At 44.5% G+C, this 22,013-nt stretch overlaps 1 protein-coding gene across 1 annotated transcript in view; it reads left to right on the top strand.

Annotated features, from left to right (window-relative positions):
* The window catches only part of LOC141258440 (hydroxysteroid 11-beta-dehydrogenase 1-like protein A), a 54,857-nt gene that overhangs the window by 25,477 nt on the left and 7,367 nt on the right, over window positions 1-22,013 (top strand). The window contains exons 2-4 of the mRNA XM_073673442.1: window positions 8,001-8,131; window positions 8,398-8,509; window positions 11,811-11,999. Coding sequence (XP_073529543.1) covers window positions 8,001-8,131; window positions 8,398-8,509; window positions 11,811-11,999 — 432 coding nt within the window. The remainder of the gene's footprint in view (window positions 1-8,000; window positions 8,132-8,397; window positions 8,510-11,810; window positions 12,000-22,013) is intronic.

The raw sequence follows: 22,013 nt of genomic DNA on the forward strand, positions 1-22,013 counted from the left end.
ACCTGTCCACACACACATCTGTGTGTGTGTATGTATAGTGTGTGTGTGTGTGTGTGTATGTATAGTGTGTGTGTATAATTTGTGTGTGTGTATGTTTTTTTAAGTTAAAAACAAGTAAAATGCATGTGGCATCAATATCAGGACTCCAGATATAAGGGCCTATTCACACTGAATTTTGCAATGCATTCATCTCCTCTTTCCAGGCTTCTATCTAAATCCCTGAAAAATGGCATTCAGATGGGCCTTGACATAGCCATTGATTTGAACAAAGGCAAACCGAGGCTAAAGTCTGAATCTTTATGCTCCATTTGCTCTGCTTTCAGATGTCTCATTTCAGACAGCACAATCCTGAATTTCAGGGATTCAGTTGTAAGCCTTGTGTAAAGACCTGAATGCAGCGCTGAATGTAGTGTGAATAGGTCCTTACATCCTACACCACCTCAGGGGATTGTTGTTATGGAGTATTGCCCCTGGGTGGCCGCAGTTATGACCACCACCAGGGCTCGCGGTCATCCACCCTAGCTTTGGTATTCTGGGGAGCTGGTATAATGAATATCTGAGAAGAGCCCTAGAGAAGCAAGAACATTGGAGAACCAAGAGGTGGTGGCCTCAAGTCAGGTGTAGTGTTCAACAGGGCGAGACTTTCTAACCTGCCCACACACACACACACACACACACACACACACACATCTGCCCACACACACACACACATCTGCCCACACACACACACACACCAGCCCACACAGACACACACACACACATCTGCCCACACACACACACCTGCCCACACACACCTGCCGACACACCTGCCCACACACACACACACACCTGCCCACACACACACCTGCCCGCACACACACCTGCCCACACACACATCTGCCCACACACACACACACACCTGCCCACACACACCTGCCCACACACACACCTGCCCACACAGACACAGACACACACACCTGCCCACACACACACCTGCCCACACACACACACACCTGCCCACACACACACACCTGCCCACACACACACGCACACCTGCCCACACAGACACACCTGCCCACACAGACACACCTGCCCACACACACATCTGCCCACACACACACACACACCTGCCCACACAGACACACGCACACACACCTGCCCACACAGACACATCTGCCCACACAGACACATCTGCCCACACACACACCTGCCCACACACACACCTGCCCACACACACACCTGCCCACACACACACACCTGCCCACACAGACACACACACACCTCCCCACACACACACACCTGCCCACACACACACCTGCCCACACACACACACACCTGCCCACACACACACACACACCTGCCCACACAGACACACCTGCCCACACACACACACACACCTGCCCACACACACACACACCTGCCCACACAGACACACCTGCCCACACACAAAAACCTGCCCACACAGACACACACACACACACCTCCCCACACACACACACCTGCCCACACACACACACACCTGCCCACACACACACACACCTGCCCACACACACACACCTGCCCACACACACACACACACCTGCCCACACACACACACACCTGCCCACACACACACACACCTGCCCACACAGACACACCTGCCCACACACACATCTGCCCACACACACACCTGCCCACACAGACACACCTGCCCACACACACATCTGCCCACACACACATCTGCCCACACACACACACCTGCCCACACACACACCTGCCCACACACACACACCTGCCCACACAGACACATACACACACACACACCTGCCCACACAGACACACCTGCCCTCACACACATCTGCCCACACACACACACACACCTGCCCACACACACACACACACATCTGCCCACACACACACACACCTGCCCACACACACCTGCCCACACACACACCTGCCCACACAGACACACACACCTGCCCACACACACACACCTGCCCACACACACACCTGCCCACACACACACACCTGCCCACACACACACACCTGCCCACACAGACACACACACACATGCCCACACAGACACACCTGCCCACACACACACATCTGCCCACACACACATCTGCCCCCACACACACACCTGCCCACACACACATCTGCCCACAAACACACCTGCCCACACACACACACACACCTGCCCACACAGACACATACACACCTGCCCACACAGACACACACACACACACCTGCCCACACACACACACACCTGCCCACACACACACACACCTGCCCACACAGACACACCTGCCCACACACACATCTGCCCACACACACACCTGCCCACACAGACACACACACACACACCTGCCCACACACACATCTGCCCACACACACACACTCACCATCCCCCGGCTCCATTCCTCCTGCCTGCTCTCTCTCCTCTCCGGTGGTAAGTAGCAGTACAGGCCGGGCGCGCACTGCGTGACGTCACAGCTAGGAGACACGGCCGCGCACAGGGCCGTGTCTCCTAGCAGTGACGCGGCCGGGCCAGCACAGGGAAGTTAACTGCTGCAGTGCTGGCCCGGCCGATGAAGAAGTAGCGGCGGCCGCTGCTAGGGGAGCGGTCCGGCGCCTCCCCTCCCGCTACTGCTACCGGTATGTGCCGCGGCGGCCCGCACATATAATGAGGGCAATCCGGCATTAGACACCCCGTCCGGAGCCGCGGGCCCCCTGCAGGCTCGGGGCCCCGGGCGGTCGCCCGGATTGCCCTCATTATAATCCGCCTATGCCTGTCAAACTAATCTGATCAGTTTTTATGAGGAGGCAAGTTCTGGACTGGACCAAGGAAATGCAGTGGATGTTGTGTATATGGACTTTTCAAAAGCTTTTGATACAGTTCCACACAAAAGGTTGATACATAAAATGAGAACAATGGGGATAGGGGAAAATATATGTATGTGGGTTAAGAATTGGCTCAGTGATGGGAAACAAAGGGTGGTTGTTAATAATGGAAAACACTCAGACTGGGTCTCAGTTAACAATGGGGTACCACAGGGGTCAGTATTGGGCCCCCATCTTTTTAACATATTTATTAATGACCTTGTAGGGGGCATACAGAGTAATATTTCAATATTTGCAGATGACACTAAACTCTGCAGGGTAATCAATACAGAGGAGGACAATTTTATATTACAGGAGGATCTATGTAAACTAGAAGCTTGGGCTGCTAAATGGCAAATGAGCTTTAATGGGGATAAATGTAAGGTAATGCACTTGGGTAGAGGAAATAAAATGTATAATTATATGCTTAATTGTAAAACACTGGGCAAAACTGTAACTGAAAAAGACCTGGGTGTATTGGTGGACGACAAGCTCACGTTTAGTGGCCAGTGTCAGGCTGCTGCTGCAAAGGCAAATAAAATAATGGGATGCATTAGAAGAGGCATAGATGCTCATGAGGAGAACATAATTTTACCTCTATACAAGTCATTACTGCGACCACACTTAGAATACTGTGTACAGTTCTGGTCTCCGGTGTATAAGAAAGACATAGCTGAACTAGAGCGGGTGCAGAGAAGAGCGACCAAGGTTATTAGAGGACTGGGGGGTCTGCAATACCAAGACAGGTTATTACACTTGGGGTTATTTACTGTGGAAAAAAGAAGGCTTAGGGGTGATCTTATTACTATGTACAAGTATATGAGGGGACAGTACAAAGACCTTTCTACTGATCTTTTTACTCTGAGGCCTGAGACTGGGACAAGGGGGCATCTTCTACGTCTGGAGGAAAGAAGGTTTAATCATAATCACAGACGGGGATTCTTTACTGTAAGAGCAGTGAGACTATGGAACTCTCTGCCGCATGATGTTATAATGAGTGATTCACTACTGAAATTTAAGAAGGGCATGGATGCCTTTCTTGAAAAGTATAATATTACAGGTTATAAATACTAGATTCCTTGATAGGGCGTTGATCCAGGGAACTAGTCTGATTGTCGTATGGAGTCGGGAAGGAATTTTTTTCCCCAATGTGGAGCTTAGTGTTTGCCACATGGGTTTTTTTTGCCTTCCTCTGGATCAACATGTTAGGCTATGGGTTGGATTAGATGGACTTAGTCTTCCTTCAACCTTAAAAACTATGTTACTATGTTACTTTCTTGCATCCACAACTTATGGCTCCTGATCTACATGTCTCACACTGGTAACATCTCCTTTCATATAAAATAAGTTGTGGAGACAGATTCTCAGGGAGATCAGTGTCCGGCCCATAGAACTTTATAGCTCATTTACATATAAGAAAAAGGTGGATTTCTCTGGAATAAGACTTTGGATCGCAGATATCATTTTATTCATCTTCCTATGACCTGTATGCCTATGTAGGCGGCTTAGGAGCTTTTCAAAGTCGAACATACCTGGCTGAGATCATACATTCCGTTCCTGAGACATGCTGCCCGTAGATTGGGCTGCATATATTAGCTGACACTGCACTTTAAGTTTCGGCATACTAGCTGTTGCTTGTTGTTACCGCTTTTTTGCTTATCTAATAAAGCATGCGAACGGTGAAGACTAGAATACTTGAGGAGTAGTAGAAATTACATGAATAAATTCCTTCAAGCCTTCAGAGAATTGCCTTTTACACCTTGCATTTGTCATGATGTATTTTTGGTACGTAATAAGTCCCCAAAAAGGTCATAATAGTCCTTTGGGGGACATCATTTTTTTCAGTTGATGTTTCCTGCCTGCTCCTGCAAGATTGTAGAGCCATTGATGCAGAGACATCAAAAGACGTTGCTGCAGACTAGGGTCCTGCTCCGCCATTTGTCAAAAGCTGGCAGATGATCACTGCCTGGGTTCAAATCCCACCATGGACAACATCTGCAAGGAGATTGTATGTTCTCTCCGTGTTTGCGTGTCACTTTATTGCTGATTAGATCCTTACCTTTCTTTTGGAAATTCATGTTTCTCTCTTGATATCCGCTGCCTGCCTCCTGTCAGAGGCTGACAGGTCACTCTTCTTTCAGTTACTTGCTTTCCCTAGTGAGATCTCTCGCCAGTGCTGTCATTTCCTGGGGCGGTACGTACTCAGTAAGGTTCTGATGATGTTGTGAGAGCCGGACTATCAATCTGCGTTTTCGCCACCCCAGGCAATGACGCCACTGCCAAGAGATCTCACTAGGGTAAGCGGAGATTACAGAACTGTCAATCACTGACAGAGACAGGCATGGGATAGGGAGAGAGAGGGCAGGAGAGTTGCAAGTGCAGTGTCCAGCCCTGCCGCACTTGCAGCTCATTTGAATAAGATTTTAACTATGGATTTCTCTAAAACGAAAACATGAATTTCCAAACAAAAGGTAAGTATTTATTCAGCATTAAAGCAGCATTAATAATAATTTTTATTTCTATAGCTCCAAAGTATTCCGCAGCACTTTACATTTTAGAGGGGACTTGTACGGACAATAAAGACATTACAGAGTAACACATAACTCAACTGATACCAAAAGGAGTGAGTGCCCTACTCGCAAGCTTACAATCTATGAGATTACATACATGGCATTAGTTTGGGGAATAAGCGCCTGATGACAGGATCCCTTTAATGACATATTGTCACTCTAGGTATGGGGAGGACCAAGTGTACGACGATGGGAAAAGGGGGGGGAAGCCCAACAACTAGGGAAAGGGAGAGTGAAGACCCCTAGGCAGATCTTACAACAACCTGACTCCCATACTGTCCCTAAATAGGTTCCGCACCTATTGCCTAGCAGGATACCTAACAGTCCCTAGAGCTAGGCCCTAGGTAGGGAAGGGAAGGGTTGATCACTAGTCAGCCCCCACTGCAACTAAAGACAAGCAAGGAAAACAGACAAGGGGATACACTTAAAATGAGAAGACACCAGAGAAACAATAATCCACCAAGAAACTCCAAGAAGAAACTAGCCGACTGCTAGTACTTCAGGCCTGAGCAGGGGAAAATAGTTCTATCACCGGCGACTCTCTAGAGACACTAAGGGTTTTTAAATCTCAAGCAAGGGTGTGTCAATTAGCAGCAGAAGGTGGAGATTACTGCTGGGTCTTAGCGAGAGAAGGATACCACCACACTACAGAGATGAAAGAATCAAGAACGTGTCTGCAAAGCCAAGCGCAGTGACCTTCTACAGCCGGATCCAGAACGACTGTCTGTCAAACCTGATACCACCGTGACACATATTTATCCAATCATCCACACGCCATGATTGTTGATTAGTCCTATGCAATTTTGGTTCCTATTGATTAGGTGTTTAGGTTCTTGCTTGGCTTTTCTGTGTAAATCTCATTGCATTGTCCTGATTTCTTACAGATGAATACTGCTCCAGCCATTTCAGTTTCATAATTTTTTTTTGTACATGCTTTATTTTCAAGGCATATTGCTATAAGTTTTCTATCCTGATGCTTTAACACCGCCTTTGGTCTACCTATACATTTTTCTTTCATAAACTTCCCATTTTGTTTGCTAGTCTATAATTTCATACTCAGGATTGGGTGATTCCATATGTTTTTTTTCTGTACTTGACCTAGTAAAATCTATAACAGTAATTAAACTAATTTACCATACTTTCATTTCTTACATAAAGCAAAATTGTTCAGATATTGCCAAACATTTTTTTTGTCATGTCTATGATTTCTGTATTTGTAAGGCTAAGTTCACATGTCTGTATAAAAAAAAAAAAAGATTTTCATCTATAAAAAATGGACGATTTTTCATCTGTATTGTCATCCGTTTGGCATCAATTTTCATACATCAGCAGCGAATAAAATTTACAACAGTTTCCTATGTTAAGAATTGCAATGTATCCGTAAAAATCGGATGCTATACTGTTGGTCCGTATGGGATCAGATTTCTTTGCACACCCATAGACTTGAAAAGACAAGTCTTATTAAAATAAAATATGCAGTTTTTTCATGCAGATATTTGGTTTGTGCAAAAAAACAGTAATCTGAACTTTCATAGAGAAAAATTAAAATCCATAAGACCTCTCCGGAGAAGGGGACATATCAGCCTCACATTGAACATATGTGATTAATTATAGCTGGGGAGGAGCTAAAGACCCAACACTTCAATCTCCATTGACGTACTGATATCCTGCTGTGATCAGGTAATTACAGCAGAATCTGCTATGCGAGCCAGACACTAAGCCTGGGATCCATTTATGTGGAGGTGGGGAAGTACACTTTACAGGGATAGAGCTTCCTCTGTTCAAAGCATGATTCTGAGACCTTTTTGGAGCTAGTAGTCAGTGATGAATATTGGGGTTTGCATCGATCCGATATTTGTGGGAGATATACTGTATTTTCAGCGTCATAGTGAAGGAATGTACATAATGCATTCACTCACATTACCGTAAGGCTGACAGAACCCCTCCAATTTAATATTGGTCCCATATATGGTGCTATACATGTCATGTTTCATCAGTATAGACAGATAAAATCGTGATAAGAAACATGATGACAATACCCACCTGGGACCTCCAGGGGCGAAGATATCCTGAAAGTTGGGGATCTCATAAAATTGTAACAGACCTAGCACATCCCAAAACCAGCCCCCACATGAGCTCACCAAGGGGACATGGCCGTAACCTTGATCTAGTAGAAAGCAGATTTTGGATTTGGTTAGCACAACCACAAGCTCCTTTTTCTGGAGCTAGCCTCTCTAGATACACTCAACAACTAATGTCTCAGCAGGCCATCTGTTTAAACCCCAGACCACACCCTGAGGTGAAGATATGGAGAACAACCTCCCACCCACTCTATGGTTGTTCTAAAAAAAAACAGCCCTTAAAATGGCTGCTTAACTACTCTCAACACTTAGTGTGCTGGAGCAAATCTTCTGGTTTTCAAATCACTGATCACTGGACTGCATTCATACTAAAAATATGATGGTGGGAAGTATCCTCACTATGTAAATAAGCTATATAAACTTGGGATTTTATAATTTTTATCAAGTGTTGAATTATGGACACTGCTGACCAAGTTACCACCTGTGATTTGTGTAACTTTGCTTCTTGTAGAAATGGTAAAAGGGAAGAGAGTACTAGTGACTGGATCAAGTACAGGAATTGGAGAACAAATTGCATACAGATTTTCAGAAATGGGGGCTCATGTTATGCTCACTGCCAGAAGGGCTAAGCAACTACAGGAGGTATGTTTATACAGCTTCAACTTTTCATGTTTAATTACATGTAACACTACTACCATATGAGTATCGTATGCAAACCAGACCCAGCGGTGACATCCACTCAGGAATCTGGGTGGATGGCGTTATCGCTTTTCTAGCTAAACCAACCTGAAGTTATGGTGAGCAGTCACCTAAGATAGTCTGCCCAAATGAAGATATTGATGCACGTAACAGAACATTTTTGCTTTTTTTTCACTCTGTATATCCTTGAAATTTTGTTGATATTTTAGGTGGCAAAGAAGTGTTTGGAATTAGGAGCTGGATCTGCCCATTATGTGGTAGCCAATATGGGAAATTTGACTTCAGCTCAGAATGTGGCCCAAGAAGCAATTAAACAATTAGGTAAAATTGTTCTTTATTTATATGCCAACCAGGAGAATTGACTTTGTATGGTCACCAATGTAAAGACAATCTAGTATGCTTTAGTCTTAGCTTTTATTAAATCATAGATAACCCATAAAATAAAGACAATTTGTCACCACATTTGACCTATGTAAACTATTAATATGGGCATACAGGTTATAAACTGCTGAACAAAGTTCTCCCTGTATGCCTTATATCAGATGCCTTGTTGATAAATCATCTTTTATCACTTTATGTAAATGGAGAGAACACTACCTGGAAGATAACTCTGCCTCCAGAGATTATTGTACATGAAGGATGTGTTACCAGTGTGATGTGTAATGGCCGCTCTCCTGATTTCACTGCAGAGCTGTGTGTGATTATACCTGACACATCTGCAGGTGTTCTCTCAGCTTCCTTCTCACAGGCAGACAGGGCTCCAATATTGTTGCAATACAGCAGAGCTCAGAGAGCTGCAGAATATGTGTTTGCAAGACGACAAAATTAATTTCTCCTGTTCTGTGTTGGTTATCTGTCTCACTGGTAACTTCCCCTTCATGTAAAATAATCTCTGGAGGCATCTTCCAGGCAGCGTCCTCCCCATAGCCTGGAAGAGGTCATTTACATATAAGAAAAACGTGGATTTCTCTGGAATAAGACATCAGATTGCTGATATCAAGGTATCACTTTATTCAGCTTCCTATGATCTGTATGCCAATATAGGAGGGTTGATCCTACTGACAGATGCCCTTTAAGCCAACTTGTTATAATAAAGTGAATCTGTGAAGTGGATTTACCCATATAATATATTTAAAATGCTTGTTTAATCCCAGCTCTAGTCCGAGACTATACCAGGTTGTCTCAAAGTGAAAGCCGTTAAGTTATTATATTGCTTTTTATTGGCTTCATTTTACAATATATACAGTGGCTTCTGAACATAAATTCATATTATTCAAGTCAGTTTTTTTTATTATCAAGATGACAAATGCATATTGGTCTGTGGATATATTAAATGGGTTGTCCACTACTGTGGCAACCCCTACTTATATACTATATACCTCAGTGTAAAATAAAAATAACATATATTCACCTCCCACACTGGCATCATTACAGTGATGTCAGCTTTGCTTACACTTTCTTTGGACAAATCTCGGCCATCTGGGGGAGGTGTGAGCGCTGCAGAACATCAGAAGCCACTGGTTGGCTGCAGTGCTCACATGGCATAACAATATCACACGAGCCCTGGGAGAACTGGCGCTGACATCACTGTCATGGCACCAATGTGGGAGGTGAGTATACAGTGGGTACGGAAAGTATTCAGACCCCTTTAAATTTTTCACTCTTTGTTTCATTGCAGCCATTTGGTAAATTCTAAAAAGTTCTTTTTTTTTCTCATTAAAGTACACTCTGCCCCCATCTTGACTGAAAAAAAAAACAGAAATGTAGAAATTTTTGCAAATTTATTAAAAAAGAAAAACTGAAATATCACATGGTCATAAGTATTCAGACCCTTTCCTCAGTATTGAGTAGAAGCACCCTTTTGAGCTAGTACAGCCATGAGTCTTCTTGGGAATGATGCAACAAGTTTTTCACACCTGGATTTGGGGATCCTCTGCCATTCTTCCTTGCAGATCCTCTCCAGTTCCGTCAGGTTGGATGGTGAACGTTGGTGGACAGCCATTTTCAGGTCTCTCCAGAGATGCTCAATTGGGTTTAGGTCAGGGCTCTAGCTGGGCCAGTCAAGAATGGTCACAGAGTTGTTCTGAAGCTACTCCTTTGTTATTTTAGCTGTGTGCTTAGGGTCACTGTCTTTTTGGAAGGTGAACCTTCGGCCAAGTCTGAGGTCCAGAGCACTCTGGAAGAGGTTTTCATCCAGGATATCTCTGTAGTTGGCTGCATTCATGTTTCCTTCAATTGCAACCAGTCATCCTGTCCCTGCAGCTGAAAAACACCCCCATAGCATGATGCTGCTACCACCATGTTTCACTGTTGGGATTGTATTGGGCAGGTGATGAACAGTGCCTGGTTTTCTCCACACATACCGCTTAGAATTACCACCAAAAAGTTCTATCTTCGTTTCCTCAGACCAGAGAATCTTATTTCTCATAGTCTGGGAGTCCTTCATGTGTTTTTGAGCAAACTCTATGAGGGCTTTCATATGTCTTGCACTGAGCAGAGGCTTCTGTCAGGCCACTCTGCAGTAAAGGCCCGACTGATGGAGGGCTGCAGTGATAGTTGACTTTGTGGAACTTTCTCCCATCTCCCTTCTGCATCTGTGGAGCTGAGCCACAGTGATCTTGGGATTCTTCTTTACCTCGCTCACCAAGGCTCTTCTCCCATGATTGCTCAGTTTGGCTGGACGGTCAGGTCTAGGAAGACTTCTGGTGGTCCCAAACTTCTTTCATTTAAGGATTATGGAGGCCACTGTGCTCTTAGGAACCTTGAGTAATGCCGACATTCTTTTGTAACCTTGGCCAGATCTGTACCTTGCCACAATTCTGTCTCTGAGCTCCTTGGGCAGTTCCTTTGAGCTTATGATTCTCATTTGGTCTGACATGCACTGTGAGCTGTGAGGTCTTATATAGACAGGTGTGTGCCTTTCCAAATCAAGTCCTATCAGTTTAATTAAACACAGCTGGACTCCAATGAAAGAGTAGAACCATCTCAAGGAGGATCACAAGGAAATGGACAGCATGTGACTTAAATATGAGTGTCTGAGAAAAGGGTCTTAATAGTTATGACCATGTGATATTTCAGTTTTTCTTTTTTAATAAATTTGAAAAAATTTCTACATTTCTGTTTTTTTCAGTCAAGATGGGGTGCAGAGTGTACTTTAGTGAGAAAAAAAATTAACTTTTTAGAATTTACCAAATGGCTGCAATGAAACAAAGAGTGAAAAATTTAAAGGGATCTGAATACTTTCCGTACCCACTGTATGTTATTTTTATTTTACACTGGGAAATATAATATTCAAGAAGGGGTTGTCCAAGTAGTGGACAACCCTTTTAAGTGTTGTTAGAATTGCACACGTTCTTTAGTGGGTCTCATTTAACTGTGATGTAACTCAGGTACCAATCTAGGCACAGACCTAAGCACCATTTGTACAAGGATTTTCCATTACTCCTAACCTGTTCTATTCTTCCAGTTCTGTCAGCTATAGAGATGCCTTCACATGTCTGAATCCATAAAATCTGGCACATTGTGACATTGGATATGATGAAATATTCTGCAGCCACTTTGTTACAGCCATAGTGATGTTTTATAGATTGGTTCACCAAGACTTTATTTCGAAACTATTTAGGTGGACTTGATTATCTGGTGTTAAATCATGTGGGAGGAAATGGGACATTTGGATCTTTTAAAGGTGACATGGAGCCTCTGCTGAGTTCCAACAAAATAAATTTTCTCAGTTACGTCCAACTGACGTCCACAGCTCTGAAGGCGCTACTGGAATCCCAAGGGAGCATCGTTGTTATATCCTCACTGAGCGGTAATAATAATGGCTTGGTTGTATAGTACTTTTATTATGCCTTACTAGTTTGCTTTATCAGAACAGTTAATATTAGAGTAAGTGCTGATCAATGTAGAAAACTATGTTACCACATCTAAAACAAGAGGCAGAATTCAGTATGTCCACACTGCATCAAAACTTTTTACCCTCCCTCCATTTCATAACTCACTCAAGAAAAATGTGCACAGGTACAGATTTATGGGCCTCAAGATCCCTGCCTTGTTTGACCCCTAGTGGAAGTAAAGGCTTAAGAGAATGTGCACACGTTGAGTATTTGGATGCAGAAGTTGTTTATTTTTTTTAAAAAAATGGTGAAATAGGGAAAGTGTGGGGGAGTATATATTTAAATAAAGATTTTTGTATGTATTTTTTTCTTATTACTCACTGGGTTAGTAATGGGGGTGTCTGATAGACATCTCTTCAGATGGCGAAGCACTAGGACTGGAGCATCTCATCTGATGGGGTGCCTGTGGGCTGGTATTTTTAGGCTGGGAAGGGCCTAATAACCATGGACCTTCCCAGCCTGATAATATCCGCTCACAGCTGTGTGCTTTACCTTTGCTGGTTACAAAAATTTGAAGGACCCCACATAATTTTTTTTATTTATTTAATCATAAAAAGCTGTCCAATAAGCTCCACAGGGTGAAATTTAATAATATGGCGGTGGGTGTGTAATTATATCTCTATATGTCTGTTGCTCTATCTATAGGTCTGTCCGTCTATATACAGTACAGACCAAAAGTTTGGACACGCCTTCACATTTAAAGATTTTTCTGTATTTTCATGACTATGAAAATTGTACATTCACACTGAAGGCATCAAAACTATGAATTAACACATGTGGAATTATATACTTAACAAAAAAGTGTGAAACAACTGAAAATATGTCTTATATTCTAGGTTCTTCAAAGTAGCCACCTTCTGCTTTGATGACTGCTTTGCACACTCTTGGCATTCTCTTGATGAGCTTCAAGAGGTAGTCACCGGAAATGGTCTTCCAACAATCTTGAAGGCGTTCCCAGAGATGCTTAGCACTTGTTGGCCCTTTGCATTCACTCTGCAGTCAAGCTCACCCCAAACCATCTCGATTGGGTTCAGGTCTGGTGACTGTGGTCAAATGGCCCTTACACAGCCTGGAGGTGTGTTTGGGGTCATTGTCCTGTTGAAAAATAAATGATGGTCCAACTAAACGCAAACCGGATGGAATAGCATGCCGCTGCAAGATGCTGTGGTAGCCATGCTAGTTCAGTATGCCTTCAATTTTGAATAAATCCCCAACAGTGTCACTAGCAAAGCACCCCCACACCATCACACCTCCTCCTCCATGCTTCACGGTGGGAACCAGGCATGTAGAGTCCATCCGTTCACCTTTTCTGCATCGCACAAAGACACGGTGGTTGGAACCAAAGATCTCAAATTTGGACTCATCAGACCAAAGCACAGATTTCCACTGGTCTGATGTCCATTCCTTGTATTCTTTAGCCCAAACAAGTCTCTTCTGCTTGTTGCATGTCCTTAGCAGTGGTTTCCTAGCAGCTATTTTACCACGAAGGCCTGCTGCACAAAGTCTCCTCTTAACAGTTGTTGAAGAGATGTGTCTGCTGCTAGAACTCTGTGTGGCACATTGACCTGGTCTCTAATCTGAGCTGCTGTTAACATGCGATTTCTGAGGCTGGTGACTTGGATAAACTTATCCTCAGAAGCAGAGGTGACTCTTGGTCTTCCTTTCCTGGGGCGGTCCTCATGTGATCCAGTTTCTTTGTAGCGCTTGATGGTTTTTGCAACTGCACTTGGGGACACTTTCAAAGTTTCCCAATTTTTCGCACTGACTAACCTTCATTTCTTAAAGTAATGATGGCCGCTCGTTTTTCTTTACTTAGCTGCTTTTTTCTTGCCATAATACAAATTCTAACAGTCTATTCAGTAGGACTATCAGCTGTGTATCCACAAGACTTCTGCACAACACAATTGATGGTCCCAACCCCATTTAATAAGGCAAGAAATCCCACTTATTAAACCTGACAGGGCATACCTGTGAAGTGAAAACCATTTCCGGTGTGCAAAGCAGTCATCAAAGCAAAAGGTGGCTACTTTGAAGAACCTAGAATATAAGACATATTTTCAGTTGTTTCACACTTTTTTGCTTAGTATATAATTCCACATGTGTTAATTCATAGTTTTGATGCCTTCAGTGTGAATGTACAATTTTCATAGTCATGAAAATATAGAAAAATCTTTAAATGAGAAGGTGTGTCCAAACTTTTGGTCTGTACTGTACATTGGCTTGCGAAAGTATTCACACATACACACCCCTTGGCATTTTGCATATTTTACTACCTCACAACCTGGAATTTCACGGTTTCTTTTTTTTGAGAGTTTCCATCACTTCATTTAAAGAGCATGCCTACAACTGTGAACATTTTTTTTATTGTGATGCAAACAACAAATAGGACAAAATAACTGAAAACTTCAGCGTGCATAACTATTCACCCCCCTAAAGTAAGTACTTTAAAAAAACTTTTTTTGCTGCAATTACAGCTGCAAGTCACTTTGGATAAGTCTCTATGAGCTTTCCACATCTTGCCACTGGGATTTTTGCCCATTCCTCAAGTCTAAACGGCTCCAGCTCCTTCAAGTTAGATGGTTTCCTCTGTAAAACAGCAATCTTCAAGTCTGACCCGATATTCTCAATTGTATTAAGGTCTAGGCTTTGACTAGTCCACTCCAAGAAATAAACACAATTCTCCTTAAACCACTCGAGTGTTGCTTTAGCAGTATGCGTTGGGTGATTTTCTTGTTGGAAGGTGAACCTCCATTCCAGTCTCAAATCACTGACAGATTGCAACAGGTTTTGCTCAAGAATATCCATGTACTTTGCACCATCCATCTTCCTCTTGACTCTTTTGACCATTTTTTCCCTGTCACGGCTGCTGAATAACATCCCCACCATGCTGCCACCCCCATGTTTCGCTGTGGGAATGGTGTTCTTGGGGTGATGAGCTGTGTTGGTTTGGTGCCAGACATAGCGTTTACCGTGGTGGCCAAAAAGTTACATTTTGGTTTCATTTGACCACAGCACCTTCCTCCTTACATTTGGGGAGACTCCCACATGTATTTTGGGAAACTCAATATGAGCCTTACAATTTTTGTGTGTAAGTAAAGGATTTTCTGCCCACGCTTCTAGGCCACCTCTATGGAGTGTACGGCTTATTATGGTCTTATGGACTGATACTCCAGTCTCTGCTTGGGAACTCTGCAGCTCCTTCAGGGCTACCTTTGGTCTCTGTGCTGCCTCTCTGATTAATGCCCTCCTTGCCCGTACTGGGAGTTTTGGTGGGCGGCCCTCTCTTGGCAGGTTTGTTTTGGTCCCATGTTCTTTCCATTTGACGATAATGGATTTGATGGTGCTCGAGGGATCATCAGAGATTGGGATATTTCTTAATAACCTAACCCTGACTTGTACTTCTCAACAACTGGTTGAATTGTTTGGCGATCTTTTTGGCCTTTATGGTGTTGTTTAGTTAGTGGTGCCTCTTGCTTAATGGTGTTGCAGCCTATGTGGCCTTTCAGAAAAGGTGTGTATATATACTGACAGACCGTGTGACACTTAGATTGCACACAGTTGGACTTTCATTAAGCATGTAACTTATGAAGGTGATTGCTTGCACCTGAAATTTTTAGGGTATTCATAGCAAAAGGGGTGAATACATATGCACATGCCAATTTTTAGTTATTTGATCTCATAAATTTAATTTATACCTATATTTTATTTCACTTCACTTCACCAACTTAGACTATTTAGTGCTGATTAGGGTTGAGCGAGTATGTTCTGTCCGAGTATGCTCGGGCCGAGCTCCGAGTATTTATAGCTGCTCGGTGATATGGTTGAATCGCTGCCGTGTGCATGATTTGCAACTGTTTGACAGCTTTATTACATGTGAGGAATGTGTAAGAAATAGACATTCCTCCCATGTAATAAAACTGTCAGTCGCAAATCATGCACAGGGAGCGATTTAACCATATCACCGAGCAGCTATAAATACTCGGAGCTCGACCCGAGCATACTCGGCGAAAGGGTTAATAGAACATACTCGCTCAACACTAGTGCTGATGCATCACACACAAATCGGATTACAAAAATATTTAAACACAGGTTGTAATGTAGCAAAATAGGTAAAAAGCCAAAAGGATGATTACATTTTCAAGCCACTGTATTGCTGTCTGTATGTCTGTTTATATGTACAGTGCGGAAAATAACTATTTGATATGCTGCCGATTTAGTAAGTTTTCCCACCGACAAAGAATGGAGAAGTTTGTAATTTTTATCGTAGGTACACTTCAACTGTGAGAGACAGAATCTTAAAAAAAATCCAGAAAATCACATTGTATAATTTTTACATAATTACTTTGCATTTTATTGCATGAAATAAGCATTTTATATAAAAGAAAAACAGAGCTTAATATTTGGTACAGAAAACTTTGTTTGCAATTACAGAGGTCAGACGTTTCCTGTAGTTCTTGACCAAGTTTGCACACACTGCAGCAGGGATTTTGGCCCACTGCTCCATACAGATCTTCTCCAGATCTTTCAGCAGGGGCGTACATAGAAGTCATGGGGCCCCATAGCAGAAGCTCTAATTGGGCCCCCCCCACAAAAAAATAAATAAATATTTGTCTGTGTCACAGAAAAGCAGATCTCATAACTTTCCAGCCTTTACATAGAAATTTTCCTCCTTCTGAAGTCGTAGATTCCTCTTTCATTGCCCCATAAAGTATGATGCCAACAAAAGTGCCCCCCCAAACAGTATGATACCCCTATGGTGCATTCCTCCACATGCACAGTATAATGACCCTATTGTACCCCACTTCAACTCCCACGGCAAAGTATGGTGACCCTAACGCAGTATAATCCCCCAACTGTGAACCCCACAGAGCCCTCCATACACTCTCATGGCCCCCACACAGCCCTCCAAACAGTATAATGGCCCCCACACAGCCCTCCAAACAGTATAATGGACCCCACACAAACCTTCACACTGTATAATTGCTTTCATACAGTATAATGGCCCCCCACATAGCCCTCAAATATTATAATGGCCCAACATAGCCTTCCATATAGTATAATACACCACCGATAATCTTCCATATAGTATAATGCGCCCCCATAATCCTCCATATAGTATAATGCTCCCCCATAATCCTCCATATAGTATAATGCGCCCCCATAATCCTCCATATAGTATAATGCGCCCCCCATAATCCTCCATATAGTATAATGAACTTCCCATGGTCCTCCATAGAATATAATGCACTCCCCATAGTCCTCCATACAGTATATTACACACCCCATAGGGTAAAATGCAGCCCCCATATAGTATAATGCACGCCACAGTCCTGCAGTATTATGGGCACAACGTACTCACTGATTTTAAAATAACGTATATTTTAAATAAACTGACCCGAATATAAGCCGAGGCCCCTAATTTTACCACATAAAAATGGGAAAACATATTGACTTGAGTATAAGCCTAGGGTGGGAAATGCAGCAGCAGCTAAATTTCCCATCCTGGTATGTGTGGCCCCCTCAATCCCACAATCCCTGGTATCTGTGGCTCCCCCAATCCCTGGTATGTGTAGCCCCCTCAATCCCACAATCCCTGGTATGTGTAGCCTCCTCAATCCCTCAATCCTGGTATGTGTGGCCTCCTCAATCCCCCAATCCTGGTATGTGTGGCCTCCTCAATCCCCCAATCCTGGTAAGTGTGGCCTCCTCAATCCCCAAATCCTGGTAAGTGTGGCCTCCTCAATCCCCAAATCCTGTTATGTGTGGCTCCCTCAATCCCACAATCCCTGGAATGTGTAGCCTCCTAAATCCCTCAATCCTGGTATGTGTGGCCTTCTCAATCCCCCAATCCTGGTATGTGTGGCCTCCTCAATCCCCCAATCCTGGTAAGTGTGGCCTCCTCAATCCCCCAATCCTGGTATGTGTGGCCTCCTCAATCCCCAAATCCTGGTATGTGTGGCCTCCTCAACCCCTCAATCCTGGTATGTGTGGCCTCCTCAACCCCGGTATGTGTGGCCTCCTCAACCCCTCAATCCTGGTATGTGTGGCCTCCTCAACCCCGGTATGTGTGGCCTCCTCAACCCCTCAATCCTGGTATGTGTGGCCTCCTCAACCCCGGTATGTGTGGCCTCCTCAACCCCTCAATCCTGGTATGTGTGGCCTCCTCAATCCCCCAATCCTGGTAAGTGTGGCCTCCTCAATCCCCCAATCCTGGTAAGTGTGGCCTCCTCAATCCCCCAAATCCTGGTATGTGTGGCCTTCTCAATCACCCAATCCTGGTATGTGTGGCCTCCTCAATCCCCCAATCCCTGGTAAGTGTGGCCTCCTCAATCGCCCAATCGCTGGTAAGTGTGACCTCCTCAATCCCCCAATCCCTGGTAAGTGTGGCCTCCTCAATCCCCCAATCCTGGTAAGTGTGGCCTCCTCAATCCCCCAATCCTGGTAAGTGTGGCCTTCTCAATCCCCCAAATCCTGGTATGTGTGGCCTCCTCAATCCCCAAATCCTGGTATGTGTGGCCTCCTCAATCCTCAAATCCTGGTATGTGTGGCCTCCTCAATCCCCCAATCCTGGTAAGTGTGGCCTCCTCAATCCCCCAATCCCTGGTAAGTGTGGCCTCCTCAATCCCCCAATCCTGGTAAGTGTGGCCTCCTCAATCCCCCAATCCCTGGTAAGTGTGACCTCCTCAATCCCCCAATCCTGGTAAGTGTGGCCTCCTCAATCCCCCAATTCTGGTAAGTGTGGCCTCCTCAATCCACCAATTCTGGTAAGTGTGGCCTCCTCAATCCCCCAATCCTGGTAAGTGTGGCCTCCTCAATCCCCCAAATCCTGGTATGTGTGGCCTTCTCAATCACCCAATCCTGGTATGTGTGGCCTCCTCAATCCCCCAATCCCTGGTAAGTGTGGCCTCCTCAATCCCCCAATCCCTGGTAAGTGTGACCTCCTCAATCCCCCAATCCCTGGTAAGTGTGGCCTCCTCAATCCCCCAATCCTGGTAAGTGTGGTCTTCTCAATCCCCCAAATCCTGGTATGTGTGGCCTTCTCAATCACCCAATCCTGGTATGTGTGGCCTCCTCAATCCCCCAATCCTGGTAACTGTGGCCTCCTCAATCCCCCAAATCCTGGTATGTGTGGCCTTCTCAATCCCCCAAATCCTGGTATGTGTGGCCTTCTCAATCCCCCAATCCTGGTATGTGTGGCCTCCTCAATCCCCCAATCCTCGTAAATGTGGCCTCCTCAATCCCCAAATCCTGGTATGTGTGGCCTCCTCAATCCCCAAATCCTGGTATGTGTGGCCTCCTCAATCTCCCATTCCCGGTATGTGTGGCCTCCTCAATCCAAGTATCCTGGTATGTGTGGCCTCCTCAATCCAAGTATTTTGGTATGTGTGGCCCCCTCATCCCCCAATCACTGCACACATAAAACAATAAACACTTATACTCACCTTCCTTCCTCACCTCTGCTCCAGCGCTGAGTCCTGTCTGCAGCAGCTCATGTCGACATCTGAGCTGCGCGCACTCTCAGAAGCCGAGGTGAGCTGCTGCTGCTGCCGGCACATTCACTCCTCTCCACGCCGAGATTATGGGCGTGAAGAAACGTGACTATGCTTTCTCTTTAGCAGCGGGCACTGACAGGAGCCGCGGCTCAGCGCTCCTCCGTGCCCACTGCTGAAGAGAATGAATATTCCCTCTTCTCCACGCCCATGGGAGTGGAGAAGAGGGAATATTCATGTCCCTTTAGCAGCGGGCACACGTAGTAGCTGCGGCAGGGGCTACTGCGTGTGCCCCGCTCCTCCACCGCCGCAACCCTGCCACCGCAACCTCCTACTCGCCTATCCTCCTCGTTCCCACGCTGCTTGGGGCCCTCCCGGCTCACGGGCCCCCTCCGGCCACGGGCCCCATAGCAGTGGCGTGGTCTGCCGCCATTGGCGGTACGCCACTGTCTCTCAGGTTTCGGGGCTGTCGCTGTGCAACATTGAAGTTTCAGCTCCCTCCAAAGATTTTCAGGGTTCAGGTTTGGAGACTGGCTAGTCCACTCCAGGACCTTGAAATGCTTCTTATGGAGCCACTCCTTAGTTGCACTGGCTGTGTGTTTTGGGTCATTGTCATGCTGAAAGACCAAGCCACGACCCATCTTCAATTGTCTTACTGAGGGAAGGAGGTTGTTGGCCAAAATCTTGCGATACCTGACCCCATCCGTCCTCCCTTCAATACGGTGTAGTGTACCCTTTGCAGAAAAGCACCTCCAAAAGTATGATGTTTCCCCCACCCTGCTTCACGGTTGCGACAGTGTTCTTGCGGTTCTGCTCATCCTTCTTCTTCTTCTAAACACGGCGAGTGGAGTTGATACCAAAAAGTTCTATTTGGTCTCATCTGACCCCATGACCTTCTCCCATGCCTCCTCTGGATCATCCAGATAGTCATTGGCGAACATCAAATGTGCCTGGACATGTGCTGGCATGAGGAGGGGGACCTTCCGTGCCTTGCAGGATTTTAATCCATGACGGCGTAGTGTATTACTAATGGTAATAATGTTTGAGACTGTGGTCCCAGCTTTATTCAGTTCATTGACCAAGTCTTTCCGTGTAGTTCTTGGTTGATTCCTGACCTTTCTCTCAATCATCCTTACCCCACGAGGGGAGATCTTGCATGGAACACCAGACCAAGGAAGATTGACAGTCATCTTGTGTTTCTTCCTTTTTCTAATAATTGTGCCAACAGTTGTTGCCTTCTCAACAAGCTGTTTACCTATTGTGCTGTACCCTATCCCAGCCTTGTGCAGGTCTACAATTTTGTCCCTGGTGTCCTTAGACAGCTCTTTGGTCTTTGCCATGGTGGACAGGTTGGAGTGTGATTGATTGAGTGTGGGGACAGGTGTCTTTTATACAGGTAACAAGTTCAAACAGGTGCCAGTGCTACAGGTAATGAGTGCAGAATAGGAGAGGTTCTTAAAGAAAAACTAACTTGTCTGTGAGAGCCAGAATTCTTGCTGGTTGGTAGGTGATGAAATACTTATTTCCTGCCATAAAATGCAATTTAATTATTTAAAAATCATACAATGTGATTTTCTGGGGTTTTTTTAGGTTTAGATTCTGTCTCTCACGGGTGAAGTGTACCTACAATAAAAATTACAGACCTCTCCATTCTTTGTAGATGGGAAAACTTGCTAAATCGGCAGTGTATCAAATACTTATTTTCCCCACTGTATATCTATCTATATCAATCTCTATAGATCTGACATAAAAAAGAGACTCTTCTCCAATAGTTAATGTAAAAATTATTGATTGGTACATCAATTCAAAGGGATATACGTATTAAAACCATTTAAAAAGAATAAATAGGTTAATGTGTAGATTGCAAAAAACAGACCCAGTGTACAATATAAAAACCTTGTTGTCAATGGTAACTAAAATTTACAACAAAATACCATCCATATATACCTGAAGACCTCTGAATCTAACCACCACATTGGTTGTAAATATAAGATGGAAAGGTATGCAAAATACAAAGTAAACAAGGTGTGTGCAAATAATGCTCCTCATTTTTGTAGCGTTTTTGACTGACTTGATTGAAATCAGTGGGTGAAAAAACGCTGCAAAAATGCTGAAAGAATTGACGTGCTACAGATCTGAACCTGCACCAAATCTGCCAGTCACAAATAAGCAACGTGTGCATGAGACTTCAGGGTTCTCATTCACTTTGCATCAGGATTGCTTTCAGGTGTTTGTGACAAAAAAATGCAGCAAAATGCAAAGTGTGCACATGGCCTAAGAGACACAATACTGTGCCACCTTGAGGCCAAGTTCACACATTCAGTATTTGGTCAGTATTTTACATCAGTATTTGTAAGCCCAAACCAGGACTGTAAAAAATGCAGATATGGTGACGTGTTTTTATTAGGCTAAGTGCCCACGTTGCGGAAATGAAGCATA

The sequence above is a fragment of the Phyllobates terribilis genome, unplaced genomic scaffold, assembly GCF_046119375.1.
Source record: "Phyllobates terribilis strain yellow unplaced genomic scaffold, ASM4611937v1 Scaffold_1__5_contigs__length_1240528914, whole genome shotgun sequence".
NCBI lineage: Eukaryota > Metazoa > Chordata > Amphibia > Anura > Dendrobatidae > Phyllobates > Phyllobates terribilis.